This window comes from Rana temporaria, chromosome 4 (assembly GCF_905171775.1).
Source record: "Rana temporaria chromosome 4, aRanTem1.1, whole genome shotgun sequence".
NCBI lineage: Eukaryota > Metazoa > Chordata > Amphibia > Anura > Ranidae > Rana > Rana temporaria.
The window spans coordinates 113,414,001-113,429,976 of NC_053492.1; the positions used below are offsets into that span (position 1 = coordinate 113,414,001).

Consider the following 15,976-nt stretch of genomic DNA (forward strand, 5'->3'; position numbering starts at 1 on the left):
CAAGCACTTTTTTTGTCCCCTTAGACTTTAATAGAAATGCCAGGGGAAAAAGCCTGACTTAAGCGTTTTCTATGCAAGTTTTTTTTTTTTTTTTTTGCTTAACCACTTCCCGCCCAATGGGAAATTTACATCCGAGAAGTGGTTACACAATCCTGACTATACGTCCTGCAGGATTTCGTGCCAATCGGTGATGCGGGGTGTCAGTCTGACACCCTGCATCTCCGATCTCGGTAAAGAGCCTCCGGCGGAGGCTCTTTACCACGTGATCAGCTGTGTCCAATCACGGCTGATCATGATGTAAACAGGAAGAGTCGTTGATGGCTCTTCCTCACTCGTGTCTGACAGACGCGAGTGGAGCCGATCCGATAGGCGGCTCTCCTGACAGGGGGGGTTCGCGCTGATTGTTTATCAGCGCAGCCCCCCCTCGGATCGCCACACTGGACCACCAGGGAAGCCCACACTGGACCACCAGGGAAGGGCAAAAAAAAGGGGGCAATAAAAAAATAAAATAAAAAAAAATCTGTAAAAAAAAAAAATGCCAATCAGTGCCCACAAATGGGCACTGACTGGCAACATGGGATGCATCGGTGCCACCCCACAGTGGCCATTCATGCTCAGTGGCGCTGTATTGTCAGTTTGCTGCCTATCCTAGAATGCTCCGGAAGTCACGTGGCGGTCAACTGCACATGCGCGATGCGTTCCAAACGCAAATGCGATGCGTTCCAATGGATTCCCGACAGTGCACACCAGTGAAACCTTGGTCGGCATCCAGGCTCTTTCCTTAACATCCCCGTGGATTGGAGGATGTTAAAAAAAGAGCCAGGAGTAGTACAGTGTAGCATGACCGCGCAATTGCCATTCAAATTGCGACAGTGCTGAAAATTGGCTTGGGCGGGAAGGTGCGTAAGTGCCTGGTATGGAAGTGGTTGAAGTGGGGTTCCGGGCATAATTTTTTTTTATTTATTTTTTTGTAAGCTAAAATGAATCACATTAAATAGTCCCTAAAACATATTCATAGCTCCCCAATCATTCCAGAAATCATTGCAAACACTTGCCTTATATCCTCCAGCTCATTTAGTGGCCGTATCCATCATATGTGTGGGCATGTGAAGCCCAGTTCCTTTTTCTTCCTGGTTTTCAGGGAGAGGTGCATGCTGGGCGATTTTTAGGCACGGTAATACCCAGAGACTCCTGGGAAATGTGTGTCGTCATTTCCCAGGAGGCAATGGGGTTTTAGGACAGGAAGTTGAACCACCTAGGACCAGGAACCAGGCAGATTACGAAATCTGCCTAGTAACAGTCAGATAGAAGTGAGTAAAACTTTTTTTTTTTTTTTATATATTAAAGGCAAACTGTTAATAGTTAATTTTTAGGGTGGAACTCTGCTTTAAACAGCAGCTCTCCATACCTATCCTCCCCCCTCTCCTTGCATTAACCAAAATGCCTGAAGTTGTAAAATGTCTGAAATTCTATTCCACAAAAAAAAGTTCCTGTTGTATCTCTGGAGCAACACGTATAGAAATCTCCATGATGGCAGCGAAAATGCACACTAAAAAGCCATGAGTAAGAAACTCTTTTGGTTAGATATTTCTAGATGCATAAGTGACCTTGCTGATTCAGGGCAATTATCAGTGATGTCTATTTGCTCCTTCCCCCCACACCCAGCCCTCATGTGTCTGGTGAGCCTGGAAGCTGTGACATCACTTCCTCAGTCATGTAACAATGCCCGGGCCTAACTATTGGCTGCTAGACCTGAGAACTGTTATGGGGGAAGGGGAGGTCACATGCTTTGCTGGACCCGGAGGTGCACTGTGCTTTGCAGGGGGAGGAAGGTCAAGGTGACGGTGTCCTCCAATGTACAAATAGGTCAGGTTCAATTTTCTGACTTTGAACAGTATCTATGGATCATACTTTTCTACCCTTTTCAAAACTAAAAAGAAAATTAAACTCCCCAGGTTTTACAGCAATTGATTCCCTAAAATATTCCTATACAATCTCCGGTAAAAAGATTACCTCAGGAAATTCCCCCGACTCCCTAATAGCAATGCACACTTCCTGTTACAGATTTTCCCTCACTTACTGTCCCTAGACCAGAAAGTGGGAGTGGGGGATATTTGAGATATAGATTAAATTATTCTAAGGGCTTGTTCACATGGGGGGTGGTTAGTACAAACGGTTAATTAATGTTTTTACTGCTCCCTGACCACATGCTGGCAAGTTGTTGGGATTGTGCTGAAAACTGTGTGGCAAACACTTGACACACGGTTGTAGCACAGTAGTAGTTCCATGTAAAATCCCCCTTGGAATTAAAAATAATTAACTGGTATTTAGGAATTGGCAGTATCTTCTGCATGGCTTGGAGCCCTGCTCTACCACACGCCATGGACCTCCTTAGGGGGGCAGTAGACTGCTTTCCGTGTGAATTAGGCCTTATTACGGAATGGGGGGCTCAAGTGTGTGTGTGTGTGTATTATATTATGGTGTGTGTGTGTGTGTATATTTATATTATGGTGTGTGTGTGTTATATTATGGTGTGTGTGTGTGTGTGTGTATATTTATATTATGGTGTGTGTGTGTGTGTGTGTATTATATTATGGGGTATGTGTATATGTGGCTATAAAGACCCCTCTTCCCTGCTTTTCACTCATAAATCTGACCTGACAGAATCGAGCACCACCATTTTGATCCTGAAACTTTCTCTATATTCACAAAGACCTCTTTAAAATAGAACTGAAATATCTGGGGTTTGTTTTTTATGCAAATGCTCTGGTCACACCAAATATTGTTTTTTTTTTTTTTTTTCTCTCTTCTGTTCATTTACTTTCCATTTTGGTTAATTGCTAAAATTAAAGCGGTGGTTCACCCTCATTACCAACATTTTAGAATTAAATTGGGCATAGTAGCGCGAGCTACAGTATGCCTGTATTTATTTTTTTGACACTTTTTTTATTCCTATTACAAGGAATGTAAACTCCCCTTGTAATAGGAATAGTGTGTGACAGGTCCTCTTTATGGGGTCTATAAGACCCCACATCTCTCCTCCAGGCTGGAAAGCATGATATATAAAAAAAACAAACGATCCCATGCTTTTCAGCCACGATTGCGGCTTTGTTTACAACCGTGGCCCGGACGTGACATCATAACGTCGCAACAGTCATAAAGATGACTGGTGACCATTTGGTCACTGGAGATCTCTATGCTCGTCATCTGGCAACGGATTCTACAGGGGATGTCCCTGTAACAACGATCAAGTGGCGGAACTGCCGCTATGATCATTCTTACGGTGCACAGAATGACCAGCTCTAAAAGATGATGCCTGTAGCTGCAGGCATTCAGATATCCCCACCGAAAGTCAGACATCATATGTCGTTGGGCTGGAAGTGGTTAAGAAGGTGCTCCTGAGAGGAGAAAATTGTATCCCCTGCCGATTTTGTACATTTGCCCACTGACAAATAATAATAAATAACAAGAATATCCAGAAAATCATATTTAAAAAAAAAGTTATAAATTGATTTGCATTTTAATGAGTGAAATAAGTATTTGATCCCCTATCAATCCAGCAAAATGTCTGTCTCCCAGGTGTCTTCTATACAGATAACAAGCTGAGATGCGGAGCACCCTACTTAAAGGGAGTGCTCCTAATCTCAGTTTGTTACTTGTATGAAGACACCTGTCCACAGAAGCAACCAATCAGATTCCAATCTCTCCATCATGGCCAAGACCTCATCTGTCCAAGGATGTCGGGGACAAGATTGTAGACCTACAAAAGACAAATTGGCTACAAGACCATTACCAAGCAGCTTGGTTAGAGGGTGACAATAGTTGGTGCGATTATTGGCAAATGGAAGAAACACAAAATACTTGTCAATCTCCCTCGGTCTGGGGCTCCATGCAGGTTCTCGCCTCGTGGTGTTTTAATGATCAGTGAGGAATCGGCCCAGAACGACACGGGAGAATATTGTTAAATGATCTCAATGCAGCTGGGACCATAGTCCCCAAGGAAACAATTGGTAACATACTACCCTGTGAAGGACTGAAATCCTGCAGCGCCAGCAATGTCCCCCTGCACAAGAAAGCACATGTACAGGCCTGTCTGAAGTTTGCTAATGAAAATCTGAATGATTCAGAGGAGAACTGGGTGAAAGTGTTGTGGTCAGATGAGATCAAAATCAAGCTCTTTGCAATCGACTCCACTTGCTGTGTTTTGGAGGAGGAACGCTATCTATTAAACCCCAAGAACACCATCCCCCTACTGTCAAGCATGGAGGTGGAAACATTATGCTTTGGCTGTTTTTCTGCTAAGGGGACAGGACAACTTCATCCTCTTATCCAAGGGACGATGGATGGGCCCATGTACCGTCAAATCTTGGGCGAGAACCTCCTTCCCTCAGCCAGGGCATTGAAAATGGGTCGTGGATAGGTATTCCAGCATGACAATGACTCAAAACACACGGCCAAGGCAACAAAGTGGCTGAAGAAGCACATTAAGGTCCTGGTGTGGCCTAGCCAGTCTCCAGACCTTAATCCCATAGAAAATATGTTGCAGGAGCTGAAGGTTCGAGTTATGAAACGTCAGCCTCAAAACCTTAATGATTTAGAGAGGATTTGCAGAGGACAATCACTCCTGAGATGTGTGCAAACCTGGTGGCCAACTACAAGAAATTTCTGGCCAACAAGGGGTTTGCCACCAATGCGTGTTTTTCGACGGGGTCAAATACTTATTTCATTCATTAAAATGCAAATCAATTTATATATATATATATTTTTTTTCTGGATTTTTTTTTTTTTTGTTCTGTCTCTCACTGTTAAAATAAACCTACCATTAAAATTATAGACTGATCATTTCTTTGTCGGTGGGCGAACTTATAAAATCTGTAGGGGATCAAATTTCCCCACTGTATATTTTACCCCTCACATTTTTGTAAATATTTTATTCTATCTTTTCATGTGACAACACTAAAGAAATGACATGTTGCTACAATGTAAAGTAGTGAGTGTACAACTTGTATAACAGTGTAAATTTGCTGTCCCTTCAAAATAACTCAACACACTGTCATTAATGTCTAAACCGCTGGCAACAAAATTGAGTACACCTCGAAGTGAAAATGTCCAAATTGGGCCCAATTGGCCATTTTCCCTCCCAGTGTAATGTGACTCATTAGTGTTACAAGGTCTCAGGTGTGAATGGGGAGCTGGTGTGTTTAATCTGGTGTAATCGCTCTCATTTTCTCATACTTGTCACTGAAAGTTCAACATGGCACCTCATGGCAAAGATCTCTGAGGATCTGAAAAAAAAATCGTTGCTCTACATAAAGATTACCTGGGCTATTAGAAGATTGCCAAGACCCTGAAACTGAGCTGCAGCACAGTGGCCAAGACCACACAGCGGTTTAACAGGACAGGTTCCACTCAGAACAGGCCTCGCCATGGTCGTTTGTTTTAAAACGCTCAAAAGCTGAGAAAAAAGCGCATTAATGCTTAAACGCATTTCAAGAATGCTGCTGAAAGTGTGTTTTAGCGCTGCTTATGCCTGACCACAGCGCTAGCGTTTTTTTAAATGTTCTGTGTGCATGAGCCTGTAAGGGTAGCATGCTGGTGCTGTGCTCACTGTGTGTACATGGGCATTACAGGCAGCACTCTGTGGATTGTTTGCGCAATATTATGGGCAGTGCAAACAAGGATCCTATGGGGTCGGGGTGTGCTTCCCTGGCTGCAAGAGAGGGACTCGACGCACTAAACAACAAACTGCTAAAAATAAAGACTGGGGCACAGTAAACAAAGGACTAGGCTGGTTGCTACTTTAAAAATATGCACTGATTTACTTTGGCAAGACACCACAACAATAAAAAAAAAGTTTTTGCCTTTTCATTAAGCGCTTGCAGTTTGATTTTGTTTAAACCGGTTCCCTTCTATTGTTGACTTTTCAGGGTAATTGCCAAAGGAAACTGACATGAGTCAGCTTGGCGTGGATAGGTATTGCTGTTTGGATACAGACGTATGTGGTGATGTGGGTGTGACAGAGACTGGAGAACTCTGTGATAGGGAGAAGTTTCTGTCACTCCAAGTATGACTTGCAATGAGGGTTTGACTGCGACTCTTTCCACAGTGTTTTCCGTGAACTTGACAGGAAGTTTTTATTGCAGAGCTGGTATTGGCAGACGCTACTTTTCTTTTTAGTTCCGAATACTAACCAGGGCATTCCTGAGGGACAAGGCAGGCCCCTGCTAACATTTGTCTGTGCACGCTCCATTTCAAGTCAAGCGTCTTTCTGTTTCCTTTTGGTAACGAGTCTATGAGCAGGCAGTTTTAGAGTAGAGAGCTAAAACAAACCTTATCACCATGTCCTTACAGCCAGATGAGATCCTACTTGTGGTGAGTGAGAGCAAAATCGACTTTTATCACTTGTTCATGAAATGGATTGCAAGAAGCTGTGTTCTAGGCGTATATAAAAGGCACAATAATGCAGCTCTGAAATGTGTTTCTTACAGCTGAAATGTAGGCAAAGGCTTTATTGGGACATTAGCTAGGTACCAGTAGGTGATGAGGTGTGGCTCCTGCTTTTTCCATGATGTTACATGCAGCCTCTGATGGTGATGACACCACTGGAGTTCTGGTGATAAAACTGACTGCCAGTACTGGAATACAGCGATCACCACAGGTTTGCTCACACTGCATTTTTCTCCCATTCACAAACCCTCTTGTACTCTTCAGGAAAAAAAGGGGGCTGTAAACCCTCTGACACTGACCAGCCCACCACCTAGGGCCCCCCCCCCCATTTTACTAACCTGAGCCAGTTTGGTTCCCTCGGCTGAGACACGCTGTACCTCTCTGCATGGGGTTCTCGGCTCTTGATTGAATAGATTGATAGCAGCACAGCCATTGGCTCCCGCAGCTGTCGCTCAAATCCAATGACATGGGGCTGAGTCCGGCATTCTGTGTCTATGGATGTAATTACTGGACTCGGGAACATGCCTGCAAGGTAACCCCCAGGGAGAGCACTTCTCCTAGGGGGTTTATCGCCGGGGGACCCCAGAAGACTGATCGGGGCCACACTGTGCGAACTAACTGCACAGTGAATGTAAGTATAGATTTAAAAAGAGGTTTTACAAACTCTTTAGAAGTATGGGTCCCCCCCCCCCCCAAATCATATTTGTGTAGGTGGATGCAGCATCGGCCCCTCTACGCCTTTGCACTGAGAACTGAGCGATCAAACATTGCTGATGGCGCAGCTCTCTGCGCTGACCTCCCACCCCCCCCCCCCCTGCTCACTGGAGCACTGAGCTGTCGGGGAGTGGCTATCCAGACTTTATTGTCGTGATGACATGGTTCTGTTTGGACGGATTCCTGTGACGTCAGCAGAGAGCGGACTTCAGACCACTCTCTGCTGAAAGCGGGTCAGAGGAGTGCAAAACTAATTGCATTACTGTGACCCAAAGGAGAAGCAGAGCCAAACAAGCTCAAACTAGACCCTTTTATTTTTTTTTATTTTTTACAAAGCCAATCGAATAGTATATTATTGGTACTCTGCTAATGCCCCAATAAAGCTTTTGGCCACACCTAAGCTTTAATGTGGTAGTTGGTGGTTGTAAACCCTTTTGTGTGACATTTTACCTATAGGCAAGCCTAGAATAAGGCTTACCTATAGGTAGTGTAAATATCTCCTAAACGTGCGCCGTATTTCACTTGTAGCGCGCCGATAGTCATCGATGCATGCGCTGCGAAAAAATGGACCTCTGTACCGTTTCTTCACTCGTAAGTACCGTGACTGACTGCTCTCGCGCACATGCGTGGGAGTGACGTCACGCGGATCCAGCCAGTCACAGAGCCAGTGTCCGCAGCTTGCACAAGGGACAGCTTCGTAACATAATGGACTAGTATGCGATGCATACTAGCCCATTATGCTTTTAATTTGCAGGGAGCAAAAACCATCAGGGTTTACTTCCTCTCTAACTCTGTATGTGAGCTTGTAGCTAGAGGTAATCATACAATCAGGCTTACCTGTAGGTACAATGAATATCTCTTTAACGTGCAATAGCCATTGCGCAGTGACTGTTTAATCGGTGTAGGGTACCTTGCTGCTCGTGTGGTAGTGACGTCATTGCGGCTTGGCCTTTCAAATGGCTGGAGCCCGGGAACTTGGTAGGAAGCCCGGGTGAACGTGGAAGCCCTGGCAGATGTGACAGCGCACTGCTGGAGGGCTTTGTTTGAAAGGCAAGTTTATCGTTGGATGTGGTGCACATTATTGCATAAACCTGCAAGGGGCCTGGTTTTGTGCATGGGTTTTTTTATTTTGCCTGCTTTTAAATGCAGTAAAAGTACCTGAATCTGACCTGGTATCATTGTATCAGTCTCTTGCATTCCCTGGAGTGTGTGAGGGAAGCAGTACAAGGAGCCAATTGGTTCATGTGCTAATTAGAGAGAGTGATGAGCTGCTCATAATGCTGCTTCGTTGTTCCCTGACCAGTCACAGGCTGGGGTGGGTTCAGGATGACTTGGGCACAGATTTTAGGTTGAATGATGCTGGCTATCAGACTGTTCATATCTAGCAGCTGGAAAAATGTGATAAAGTATCAAAAACTGGCTTGGTTGTGTGTTTTTTTTTTTTTTCTTTTTTTTTTCTTTAAAGGGCTATTCATTTTTAACTTGCTGCTTTTGGCTGGAGTTCTGCCTTGGGGCTCATTCAGATGGTAGATTAGTGTCTTCCCTGTGTAGAGCCGCTGGAAGATGTGTGTTCATCTACCTGCATGCAGGCAGCCCATAGTTCAATGCTCACGGATCCAATTATACAGTGGTAACTTGAACTGATGTCCTCATCGGAAGACACACCGTCGCCTGGATTTACATTCCCTATTCTTTTAGTGACATTGGTCATAAACACAAACTGGCAAATCTCCCCAGTAGGATACAGACGGCAATAAAAAATTGACGATTTTGCTGTGTTTCAGGTGCATTTTTGGGTTGCCTGCACCTGTGAAAAATGGACATGTGACTCAAACACACCAAAAACCACAGAGATGCATCATGCAGGACTCTTCAAAATGTACTGCACCTGCAAGGCAGTGGTGTGAAGAGTCCCATAGGATTTAAATGGAAACCTTTTTCTTGCAAGGTAACGATGCAGAAAAAATGTATCCGTGTGCCTGGAGGTGAGGAGAGTGGAAATATACCTAAAAAACCTAATCTGCTGATCCTCTGAGTGCAAGACAGATTTTTCTACCGCTCCTGACTGCCCCCATCACCCCTTCCCCCGCATATTGGCCGTCTTGTACATGGACTGTTCCTGATGTCATTACGCCCATACACCCACTCTGGATGTAAAGAACGGCAGGAACAGTTCGCTGTTGGTTTTGGGGGAGTGCTGTTTTTCAATGAATTGATGGATCGGGTAAGTATATAGCCTTTCGGTGCGCCTCTAGACAAAATGGTTAACCAATGCAGTGGAGTTCTTCTTTAATCTAACGGTATACTTGCTACTTATTTAAATTGCTTGTTTTATATAAAGTTGTAAATGTGTATTTTGAAGCGCCCATAATATCTTTTATTTCTTGTGTTCAAGTCTATGTAGTTGGGTATGTGGTGCTAACATTGCCCATCAACTTACCCATTTGATGTACCCACATCAGTTGTCCGTGCTGGTAATTGCTCAAATTTAGATTTCTGATGAATTCTAGTTCTGACCTAATGACTTCTCCATAAATGAAATTGTCAACCATTGTGGCAGAATAGTTAATGCGGTGTGATGTTTTTGTACACAAGACCATTGTATGTGTAACCTACTTCAACTCTTACCTCTGGTTTCCCCATGTCTAGTCATAGGCAAGGCGTGCATACAATGCACACATTTGTACTCAATGGGACTTTTCCTTATGGTATAGATTTCTTGGTTTTGTTTTTCTTGTGTGTGTGTGTGTGTGTGATGTGTTGTCATTGAATCTGGGTGTTTTTCTGTAATGGGAAAAAATTTAATTACAACGTTTTTAGGGCTTTTGTGCTTGGTATGTCGTCGCCTATTTTGATAAAAAACAAGATAATTTCCTGGAGACTAAAGAGATTTGTTCTGACCTCCTATCGTTAGTGGTTTAAGTGCTCCTCTGGTTCCTGTTTTGTGCCTTTATGTAGTTTCTATTGTCCTTAAATTGGCCTTTGTAATATTAGCAGAGACAAGAGGTGTGTAAGGTGTGCTTCCAGTCCATTTTAAAGTGAATGATCTGCCTTAAAGGGTCACTAAAGGAATTTTTTTTTTTTTTGCTAAATAGCTTCCTTTACCTTACTGCAGTCCTGGTTTCATGTCCTCATTGTTCGTTTTTGCTTTCATGTTGCTGTAAATCTCTCTCTGTTCTGGACACTTCCTGGTTGCCTGTTTACTGATAACCACAGTACTGGGAGATTTCTCACGGTGGTCACTAATCAAGGAGGTGTGTGTAAAACGAAACTGGATTGGTGCTGAGGAGTTTTAGACAAAGTATCACTGCTCTCTATTGGCTGACTGCCCTCTAGTGGCTCTCTGTACATCAGAGAACCAGCAAACAACAGCAAAAACGAAACTACACTGCAGGCACATTATATGATTGTTTTTTTATCTATTTTTAATCATTTTTAAAAGGAATCAGTTAACTATTATGTCTCTATGCCCTGTAAACAGTCATTTCAGCAAAAAAAATGTTTTCCTTTAGTGACCCTTTAATCAAGTGCACCATAACACAATATAATGTGTTGTGTAAATAGGCCCACACATAGTGCTGCAGAAACACTGGGCCTTTCATTCTTACGTTTTTGTTGTTGGGTGCCATTCTGGATGACATTCCAATGCACGTTACTGAGGGACATGCATTGTTTCAGTGGGTACAATTCTTTCTGAAGTATTGTGGGGGTGCCCTTCTGAACGGTGCCCTAATCCACCTTGGGAGTGGACGAGTGATGCAAGTGCATTGCTTCATAATTGGTACTACTTCCTTCCTTTTTTTTTTTTTTTTTTTTATAAAACCCTAAAGGGGAAAACATGGCAATCATTGCAATTTTTGTCACACGGTATTTTTGCAGTGGTTTTTCAAACGCAATTTTTTTATTTATTTTTTGGAGGAAAATGCCCCTTTTTATATATACAAAAAAAAAAAAAATACAATACATAACCAATCTTTTGTAAGATATTACACCAAGTAGTGGTTGCAGAGACGCCTCATGTGTGCTATGTAAAGTAATGCACTAGGGGGCAAAAAAACATAAATGCAAGCTACTCACTAGGGGGAGAACCGCTGGGGGAAATCGAGGATGGAGAAAGATCTGGGGGTCCTAGTAGACTGATTTGAGCAATGGCATGCAATGTCAAGCTGCAGCTACCAAAGCTGACAGAATATTGGCATTAAAAAGGGCTATGCTCCAGAGAGAACGATAATCTTACTACTTTTATAAAACTTTGGTTAGACCACATCTGGAGTATTCTGCCCAGTTCTCATCACAAGTCCTCAGAAGGGATGTGCTGGAACTGGAGAGAGTCCAAAGAAGGGCAACAAAACTGATAAGGGGACTGGAGGACCTAGATTACAAGGAACGAGTGCAAACACTAAATCTATTCTCGATGGATCGATCCTTGAGAGAAGATATGATGGTGATTTAAAAATACTTCAAGGACAATCCCAGCATAGGAAAAAACTATTCAGTCTCTGAGTGTTAAGGGGACTCGGGGTCTCACCTATGAGATTGGAGAAGTGGGTTTTAACCTTAACCTGCGCAGGGTTTTTTTCACGGTCGAGGCTACGAGGATGTGGAACTCTCTTCCACAATTGGTGGTGGCTGTGGGGTGTATTGATATTTTTAAGAGATTCTTGGATGTGCATCTTAAAGAACACAACCTACATGGATATGGGGAAATATAGAAACTGACACGTGCACCTACACAGGTTGAACTGGATGGACTATTGTCTTCAACCTTGCCTACTATGTAATGTAACTTTGGATTACAAAATCTTCAGTTTTTTTTTTTTTTTTTTCTCTCAAATTTAGTTGTTGCAAAAATGTCTACACCCCATAACAAACTACTACATATAATATTTTGTATGATTTGTAAGGACCGTATCAAGTCTTCTAGGCATAGAATGAAAAAACTGGTTAAACTGAAGGGTGGAGGTGTCCAGAAATAAGTGACTATATCTGAAAAAGAAAATGTATGGAGACTGATTTCCTAATCCAACATTGGAGCCACATGTGCTTTGGTTGCAGCATTATTATATTAGTATTTCAAGCGTCCAGTCAACAGATTACCAATAGTCCCTCCTTTGCTTATACATTTTTACACATTCCACCGAGTGATTTTTTTAGTCTCCATTGATTGGCTGAACGACATTGAGACTTGGTTAGAAGCACTGCCTCCTCAAGCTATGCTGGCCGTGGATGAATTGGGCCTCGTTATAATTGGTGCGCTTCCCCTAAGGCCCCTTTCACACTGGGGCGTTTTTCGGGCGTTATTCGAGCGCTTTTCAGGCGCTTTGGTGTAAAAAAAAAAAAGCCTGTAAAGCGCCTGAAAGAAGCCTCATCTGCAATCCCAATGTGAAAGACCTGGAAAAACGCTGGTAAAGCAACGCTAAGACCCTAACGTTTTTGCAGTGCCTCAGTGTGAAAGGATAAGGCGTTTTTACAGCGCTTTCATTTCAATGGAGAGGGGCGTTTTTGGAGCGGTTTTTTTTCAGCGCCCAAAAGCTGCTTCAAAGAAGCTGCTTGCAGGACTCAGTGTGAAGGGTCCATTGAGATGCATGGAGAGCATTTTATGAGTGTTTTAACGGCGCTATTTTTAACGCTAAAACGCTGTAAAAACGCTTCAGTGTGAAAGGGAACATTTGCAGCAGGGAGCAAAGGCCCAAAGTGATGGGCTAGTGAGGGAGGAAAAATAAGTAAGTAAGTACGTATGTGTGTATGTTGTACCGATACTAGTATCGGGACCGATTTTGAGTATTTGCGGGAGTACTCGTACTCCCGCAAATACCCCCGATACCGAAATAGAACCCCGCCGCCGTCGCCGCATCCCTGCTTGGTTAATACGGGCGGGGAACATTACAGCTTTCATTTGAATAGCTGTAGTGTTTCCCGCTGCGCCGTGTATAGACACTCCCCCTTGCTCGGGTGAACTGTCCAATCCCGAGCAAGGGGGAGTGTCTATACGCAGCGTGGCACGAAAGACTACAGCTATTCAAATGAAAGCTGTGATGTTCCCCGCACGCTGTTTAACCAGGCGGCATCTAGGTATGGGGGGGACATGGCTGGTTATATGGGGGACATGGCTGCATTTGTGGGGGGATATTTAAAAAAATATCGGTACTTGTACTCGTTCCTAAAAAAAGTGGTATCGGGACAACCCATATATTCTCCCCTCAGTGATGAGCTGTGTAGGGGGTGGGGGGGGGAAGAAGTCTTGGCCATTGGGGGACAGGCAGGCTGTGCTCCCAGACAGAAAACTGACCACGCACGGATGAATGCGCTTTCATGCCTAGCGTGGTCCGTTTGGAATAGAAACGCAGAGGGATCGGCAGGAATTGCACACAAAGGAAGCAATACAAAAAACAGGATGCTTTTTAGAACAGGAACATGGTGCAACAGGCACATACCAGGAATACAAATTGCTGGGGTAACCTACTCTTAACACAAAGGAAAAGGAGGATTGGTAACACTGCTTCAGTAGAGAAACCTTGTTCCCATGGTAACTCTCACAGGAGTGAATTTCCCTTCCTAGGGGTAGATTCCCTCACTTCCTGTTGTCTTCCTCTGTAACTCGGGGGACCGCCTGTAAACTGCTGTGGTTTTATCTATACAACGTTTTTTTGCTCCTCCCCACGCTTTTTTTCTCTTTTTTGGCTAAAATATATATATATATATATACACACACACACACACACACACACACACACACACACTCTTAGTTGAGGGAGGAAGGGTTAGGATGGACCACTGACCATGGTTATTGGGGGTTCATTTTTTTTAATTTTTTTTTTATTGTTCCTTCTTGTATGGGTGTCCCTTAGACAGTAAGTGAGGGGTAAATCTCTTCAGTGGACTAAAGCATCAGGATTGCAGGTGAAGTAAAGCTCTGAGGAGAGGGTAGCAGTGGTAGCCTTCATGTTTTTCCATATTAGGTTGTGCTGCTGTAGAAACCTGCATCACTGTAAAATAACCAACACAGATTTCAAGCTGCCCATATTTATAGATATACCAGCTGTGTACAGTGGAGCCAGAATAATTTAGTTTTAATGGAATGTTTATTGTACTGTTTAATACACCCCAACGTTGCACCACAATTTGAGAAATGTGTTTGATAATTGGCATTTTCTTCTTCTTTCTTTTTTTCAGTGAATGGTAGTGTCTAGAAAGGGTATGTCCCTTCAGGTGAAAGGTGCCAATGTCCAGCCGGCCTAATAACAATCCAGGGGGGTCACTGCGACGTTCACAGAGGAACACTGCCGGGGCCCAGCCGCAAGAGGACACTGCAGGAGGAAGGTAAATTGTGTTTGTCTGGTTACAGGTGAAGGTAGTGCTAGACATTTTCTTCCTAGGATTCCATTGTAAGCCACTGCCATAGAACAGAGGGACTGACTGAATGGAGCAGTTAACTAACCATACTAAAATCCATTTTATATCCCATGGATCAGGAAAGAACTATTCCTTTTTTGGATTCAGATTTTATTAGATGCTGGTCTTGTTCACTGTATCTATAGACTATACTGGCTTTTTCCATCCATATCCATAAATTAAAGGGAATGGCTCATCTTAAGTCTTCAGCAGTCATCATTGTCCTAATCCTTGGTGGGGACTATTATGTTTATACATTCTGATCCTTTATTGATGTCTCTTGCACTTTGGCTGTTTTACTGAGTTGTATCTCTCTTACTTTTTACTGTGACCGAAGGGATCTGTTGTTCCCTGTATCCTCTGATGCAGTTCTTTCTTGGTTTTCCAGCAACAGGTCCCAGTTAGAGCAGGCAGACCATAAGACCTTTAGCCTTCCTGAGAACAGAAAGATTCTTTCTAAGGCCCCCAAAGTGCAGACTAATACAGTTTCTGGCCAGTCCAGGGGATACAGCTCTAAAAGGTAACTTTACTAATTACTTACTTTTTTCTTTAACTTGCTTGTGTCTGCTTTGCAGGCAGTTTCTTTCTAATGGTCTTTGAGGGTGTGAAATGCACAAATGTGTAAACTCAGTTCCTAAATTTAGACTATTCAGGGGGTTTGCTGTCTTGCAGTTATTCGAACTAGAATAATGAAGGATTTTAGCATTTTGGATACGGTCACAGATTTTTCTTTCTCTCTCCAGCAGCCTTTGGATGTTTCATGCCTCTATTTCTGAACTATACATTGTGGTATTCATTTGTATTTTCACCCTCAAATATTAAATCGCATTTTACATGTTATTGACTTAAGATGACCGAGCCAAATGCTTGAGTTGCAGTCTGTCTGGGAACTAATATTTAAGAGATCATCCCTTGGTTGGTTAATATACTGTATTTGCTGGCGTATAAGACTACCTTTTACACTTAAAAAAAAAAAAAAATGGCCAAAAAGCAGGGGTCGTCTAATACGCCGGGTCAGCTGCTTGGATGCCTGCTGGATGTGCGGTAATACTGTATGTAGCTTCGGCTAAATACAGTATATACCGCTTAGCCAATCCTGTTGAGCAATGTATTCAAATGAATACAGAGCCTGCTCGGATTAGAGTAACAACCTCTGCCAATCTGAGCAGGCTACATACAGTAGCCTGCTCGGATTGGCTTTGAGAGTCAGAGAGGCCCGGGCTGATGATGTTACAGCCTCTGCCAATCCAAGCAGGCTTTGTATTCATGAATTGAATACATCGCTCGCTGTGATTGGTTCCAGCTCTAGCAAGAAGGAAGAAGAATATGGCTTTAGCTTCAGCAAGAATGAAGAAGGATATGGCTCCAGAAGGAAGAAATATGAAGCGTTGGAAGCCTCGGAAGGGGTGTCATCTTATACAAT

General features: G+C 43.3%; 1 protein-coding gene across 11 annotated transcripts in view; it reads left to right on the forward strand.

Annotated features, from left to right (window-relative positions):
• TRIP12 (thyroid hormone receptor interactor 12) overlaps nucleotides 1–15,976 on the forward strand; it is a 146,284-nt gene that overhangs the window by 16,155 nt on the left and 114,153 nt on the right. For 8 of the 11 annotated variants that reach the window (XM_040348815.1, XM_040348816.1, XM_040348819.1 and 5 more), the window contains exons 2-3: nucleotides 14,335–14,481; nucleotides 14,942–15,073. In XM_040348815.1, coding sequence (XP_040204749.1) covers nucleotides 14,384–14,481; nucleotides 14,942–15,073 — 230 coding nt within the window. In that variant the 5' untranslated portion in view covers nucleotides 14,335–14,383. The remainder of the gene's footprint in view (nucleotides 1–14,334; nucleotides 14,482–14,941; nucleotides 15,074–15,976) is intronic. The other 3 variants (XM_040348822.1, XM_040348824.1, XM_040348825.1) reach the window with 1 other exon arrangement.